Source organism: Haliaeetus leucocephalus, unplaced genomic scaffold, assembly GCF_000737465.1.
Source record: "Haliaeetus leucocephalus isolate CR32 unplaced genomic scaffold, Haliaeetus_leucocephalus-4.0 Scaffold175, whole genome shotgun sequence".
Classification (NCBI taxonomy): Eukaryota; Metazoa; Chordata; class Aves; order Accipitriformes; family Accipitridae; genus Haliaeetus; species Haliaeetus leucocephalus.
In genome coordinates, this window is record NW_010972611.1 from 298,880 (window position 1) to 303,638 (window position 4,759).

General features: G+C 65.3%; 2 protein-coding genes across 2 annotated transcripts in view; one reads left to right on the plus strand and one right to left on the minus strand.

Moving 5' to 3' along the window:
* The window catches only part of DCST1 (DC-STAMP domain containing 1), a 3,330-nt gene extending 3,078 nt beyond the window's left edge, over nt 1–252 (minus strand). The window contains exon 1 of the mRNA XM_010564166.1: nt 67–252. Within this exon, the coding sequence (XP_010562468.1) occupies nt 67–252 (186 nt within the window). The remainder of the gene's footprint in view (nt 1–66) is intronic.
* DCST2 (DC-STAMP domain containing 2) lies at nt 251–3,891 on the plus strand. The gene is made up of 15 exons (XM_010564167.1): nt 251–419; nt 513–683; nt 814–915; nt 1,032–1,226; nt 1,330–1,395; nt 1,509–1,722; nt 1,809–1,966; nt 2,069–2,233; nt 2,348–2,515; nt 2,608–2,708; nt 2,781–2,911; nt 3,089–3,204; nt 3,277–3,370; nt 3,465–3,704; nt 3,792–3,891. The coding sequence occupies exons 1-15, from the start codon at nt 251–253 to the stop codon at nt 3,889–3,891; spliced, it is 2,190 nt and encodes a 729-aa protein (XP_010562469.1).
* The last annotated feature ends 868 nt before the right edge of the window (nt 3,892–4,759 follow it).

Sequence of the window (4,759 nt, forward strand, 5' to 3'; positions counted from 1 at the left end):
CCTTTGTGAGCTGCCCTTCCCCCCTGCCGTATCCCTGTGCCCAGAGCCTGGGAGAGCACCAGGAGCCTGGGACAGCCAGCCCAGCATGGGGCTGGTCTTGTGGCTGGGCAGAGCCCTGCAGGGACTGAGGGGCTGGGGGAAGAGCCCGTCACAGTGGTCTGGGGGCAGGTGGCCCCGGCAGATGCGCCAGCCAGAGGAGGCCAGCAAGGCGCGGGAATTAGCCCGCAGTGCCAGTGGCTTCGTGCTGGGCATGGCCCTGGCCAGCCTGTATGGAGCTCTGGTGCTGCTGGCGCAGGGCCACAATGTTTGGTACTGCCTGGTCACCACCACCAGCCTGGGCGCAGGGCTGGGGCTGGGCATGGCCTTCTCTGTCAAGGTGCGGGTCACTGTGCTGCTATCGCTGCCCCACATCTTCACCAGTAAGCAGCTGTTGGTACCGCCGCTGGGAGCCAGGGGAGTGCCAGGGGGGTGCCGGGTCCCAGCTGAGCCCCAGGACCCCCCTGTCCTTGCAGGGGAGGGGAAGATGCTGATGCTGCTGCTGGCACTGGGCATGGCCATGCAGGGCCCCTGCACCAACATCCTGCACAACTTCTCCCGGGCCGCCGAGTCGCTGTCGTGTGGGGCTGAGCTCGCCCTCAACCAGACAGCCGAGCGGCTGCAACGCGCCCAGGAGCCGCTGCTGAGTGAGAGGAGGGGCCAAGGGGATGCGGTGGGATGGGAGGGTCCCTTCCCGGGGGGAGCCCCAGCAGCACTAGCCGGCCCTGGGCTGCCCTCGCCCTTCGGGGTATGGTCAGGGGTCGCCCCTCTCTGCAGATGTGTTGTCCAAAATCAAGGACATTGCCCAGAAAGCCAAGGTGGTGGGCGACCATGTCCGCAAGTTCTTCCGCTCCATCATGGACTCTGTCAGCCATGTCGGTAAGCGGAGGTCCCCGAGGGTCTCCCCATCTCCAGCACCCCCCCATCCTGCTTTCAGTCTGTCCCTGTCCCCGTTGCCTGCTGCCTGTCCCTCAACGCTTGCTCCCTGCCCACAGCCCGAGCCCTGCACAATGTCTGGCTGTGGCTGGCGAACATGGGCAGAGTGTGCAACCACGAGTTGGGCACGCCGTACCGCCGCTGCTTGCGCCTCTTCGACGAGGCCAAGGACAGGTGCGAGCGCGCCATCCCCTTCCTCTTCTTCCTCTGCTACATCATCATCATTTTCAGGCCCCTCTGTGGTCTGGCCAATGGTGAGTGGGTCCCTGTCCCTCTGCAGCAGGGGTGGGAGGTGGCAGGGTGGACCCATACCCACCACAGGGCCCTCACCCTGGCAGAGACCCCTCCTCTCCGCAGTTGCCCTCCTCTTCTGCATCATCCCGCAGTACATCCAGTCCTTCCTCAAGAGGAAAATCGGAGACCGTGAGTATCCCAGTGCCATGGCGGGGTTGAGGGTCCCTCTCTGCCCTGCCTCTGCCCTGTCCTGGCTCTTGCCCCAACCCCCAGCACCGCGTGGCCCCTTGTCACCCCTGCAGCCCTCAGGGACGCTCTGGACCGCGTCCACCGGGAGTTCGAGTTCAACATCTCGGCTGTGCACCGCTTTGACATCAGCCTCAACGCCAGCAAGAGCCTGGGGGAGGTGGCCCTGGACATCATGGAGGGCGTGCGCCTGCGCCTGGAGCCCATCCGCCAGGTCCTGGGGCTCTTCATGCACGTCTCCTTCTGCGCCATTCTCTACATGTACCTCCAGTGAGTGGGCTGGGGTCCCGCTCCAGCCCCCCCGTGGGGACGGTAACCCAGTGTGCCAGTGCCTAGCATCCCCCTTGTGTCCCCAGGGCGCTGCGGTACCGTCACCGATACCTGCGGGATGACACGTTTGACAACGTTTACATCACACGGCGCTTCGTGGAGCTGGATCTGTGGCGGGCAGAGCAGGGCAAACCCACCGTGCTGCCCCTGACTGCCTGGGAGAGCGGCCGCTACATTGCCCCAGGTCAGCCCCACACCCGGGGGAGCATCCCCCAGGTGAGCCCTGCAGCAAGGAGCCAGGGGGTCCCAGCACCGCATGGCCTCATGGCGCTCCATGCCCGCCCAGCCGGGCTGTGGCTGTCACGGCAGGAACGGCGACAATACGGGCTGCAGCTGGTGGGGGTCCTGCGCCACGTGCTGCTGGGGCTCAGCATCGTCCTGGCCGACTACAGCCTCTTCTGGCTGCTTGACCTGGTCCAGCACCAGCTGCGGGGGGAGATCGTTGCCAGGGGTGAGCAGCACCCACCATGCCGGAGCAGCACCCTTGAGTGCTTTGCTGGCTGGGGGCCAGGGCTTTGCGGCAGCAGCTGCCCCGTTCCCCGGGACTGAGCTGTGCACCCCGCAGCGCCGGCGGTGCTGGGTGTCAGTGTCAACGGGACGGGCTACACCAGTGACATCTTCCGGGACTTGGTCTCTGCCTTCGGCATGCTGCAGCAGGGCAACATCTCGGTGCTCTCCCAGCGCTGCATCCTCCAACCCGTGGAGCCCGACTACAGCACCTACCTCAGCATGGGTGACTGGGGCTGCTGCACCCTCAGCGTGCCAGGTAGCGGGGGGAGGGTGCAGGGGAGGTCACCCCTGCGTGACTCATCCTCTTCCCACCAGGACTCCTGTATGGCATCTGCCTCTTCATCGCTGTCTTCGGCAGCTATGTGGCACGCCTGCGCCGGGCAGTGTGTGCCGCCTACTACCCATGCCGTGAGCAGGTGAGAAGCCCCCCCCACCTCCCCATGCCCCCTTGGCAGCCACTTGCCCTCACCCCACCCCTGCCATGCCAGGAGCGCACAACCTTCCTCCACAGCACCATCCTGGCACGGCGGGCAGGGCTGGCACGTGCCCTGCGCCAAGCTGTCATGCAGCGTACGGCCGACGCCGGGCAAGGCAACCTGCTCCTATTCCTTACCTCCAGGTAAGCTCCCCTGGGGAATGCATGCATGGAGTTGGAGCCATCCCAACCCCATAAGCACCTTGCTGGGCATTGCAAAAGGGCAACGCCATCCCTGGGGGTCTGCAGCAATGGCAAAGCCCTTGCTGCGGACCCCCGGGGATGGCGTTGCCCCATGGAGCATCAACTCCCTGCCGGCAGGCTGCCTACCTTTGCCCGGCTGGTTCGGCTCTTGGGCATCCAGCAGAAACGCTGCCTGGCCTGTGGGATGGCAGAGCAGCCGGATTTCATCGCATGCATCACACCCAGCTGCAAAGGTAGGAGCTCCCCCAGACAGGGGACACTGCCCTCAGAATTTCCCGCCCCTCTCATGGCTCTGTTTTCCCTAGGGTTGTATTGCACTGAGTGCTACCAAACCCTGAACAACATCTGTTCCATCTGCATGGGCCCCCTGAGCTACCGGGACACTGGGGACGAGGAGATGTGAGCAGAGGGGTGCAGGGAGCCCACTGGAGTCTGGTGGGGCTGCAGTGGGTGGGAGGGTCTGCAGCTCACCCCCCCTGCCCCATCTCTGCAGGGACTCCAGTGACGAGGACACAGTGGGGCTGTGGCTGGGAGCTGTGCGGGCGCTGCGGGGACAGGAGCAAGGGCGGCTGCTGCAGCAGCACATCCGCAAAGTGGTGGGGGGCTGGGGGGGCAGCCGGCGGCTGCCCCCTGAACTGACAGCCCGGCTGCGAGCCCAGCTGAAGGAGGAGGCGAGCGGGGAGAGCGACGGGGGCAGCAGTGGGGTGGATGGCGAGGACAGCTCGCTTTCCAGGTGAGGGCTGGTGATGGGGGTGGCGATGTCCCTGACATGCCCTGGCACTGGGGGTGCTGGTCACCAACACTGCTCTCCCCACCCCAGCCTGGACTTCAGCTACCAGGAGCAGCCTGAGAGCAGTGGCAGCGAGCTGGAGGAGGTGATGGCCCTGCGGCCGCCCAGCAGCCAGGGCAGGGCCCGGTGATGGCAGGACGGTGCCATGTGGCAGCGAGGATGCGGGGCCAGGCTCTGGGGTCATGGCTGGAGCCTGAGCAGCGTGGTGGAAGCCAGGAGCTGCTGGGGTGGGTGGGGAGGGGCTGGTGAATAAAGCACCTGGTCTTCAAGGAAGCAGCATCCCTGTGCCTGGAGCTGGCATCCAGCCCCCCACGATGGTCCCGACCTCGTGGTGCCCCTAGCCCTGTGCTGCCTCTGGCTCCATCCCCATGGTGCCCCCAGCTCCATTGTGCCCCCACCCATCCCCATCCCCATCCCCATGGTGCCCAGAGCCCCTTGATGTCCCCGTCCCCAGCCCCGTGGTGCCCCCATCCCCATCCCTATGGTGCCCCCAGCCCCACAGTGTCCCCATCTGCATCCCCACAGTGCCCCCAGACCCACTCGCTCCCCCAGGCCTGAGTAGCGTTGCTCCAGGGAGGGGGTGCAGGGCGGACAGACAGCCGGGCGCGGGGGGGATCCCTGCTTCTCCGTTTATTACCAAGCAGCCTTCGTTTAAAAAAAAACAAACACAAACAGACAGACAGACAGACAGAGGCGACCCGGCAGGGCGGGGGGCGGCCGCCTGCCAATTATTCGTTTGGTTCCTGACACCAGAGAGGTTCAAGTAGCCGAAAATTTCAAGTTCACCATAAGGCACTTTAAAGCCATGACAGGAGCCAAGCCCCTCGTCCCCATCACCCCTCCCGGCACCCCATGGCAAGGGACAGACGCGCGGGGGGCCGGGCAGCGCTGGCGGGCAGCAGCGGAGGGGCCGGGGGGGGAATATATTACATCATCTTTTTTAAATATAGATAAACTCTTATTTTAGGCAAATAGTGCCGGTCCCCTGCTCCCCCGGC

Excerpts from the sequence above, each read along its gene's own strand:
- DCST2 (XM_010564167.1), top strand. The coding sequence starts at position 251 with ATGGCCCTGGCCAGCCTGTATGGAGCTCTGGTGCTGCTGGCGCAGGGC. Across the intron at positions 2,709-2,780 it reads ACTACCCATGCCGTGAGCAG|GAGCGCACAACCTTCCTCCA; the intron begins GTGAGAAGCCCC and ends CTGCCATGCCAG. Across the intron at positions 2,912-3,088 it reads CTCCTATTCCTTACCTCCAG|GCTGCCTACCTTTGCCCGGC; the intron begins GTAAGCTCCCCT and ends CCCTGCCGGCAG.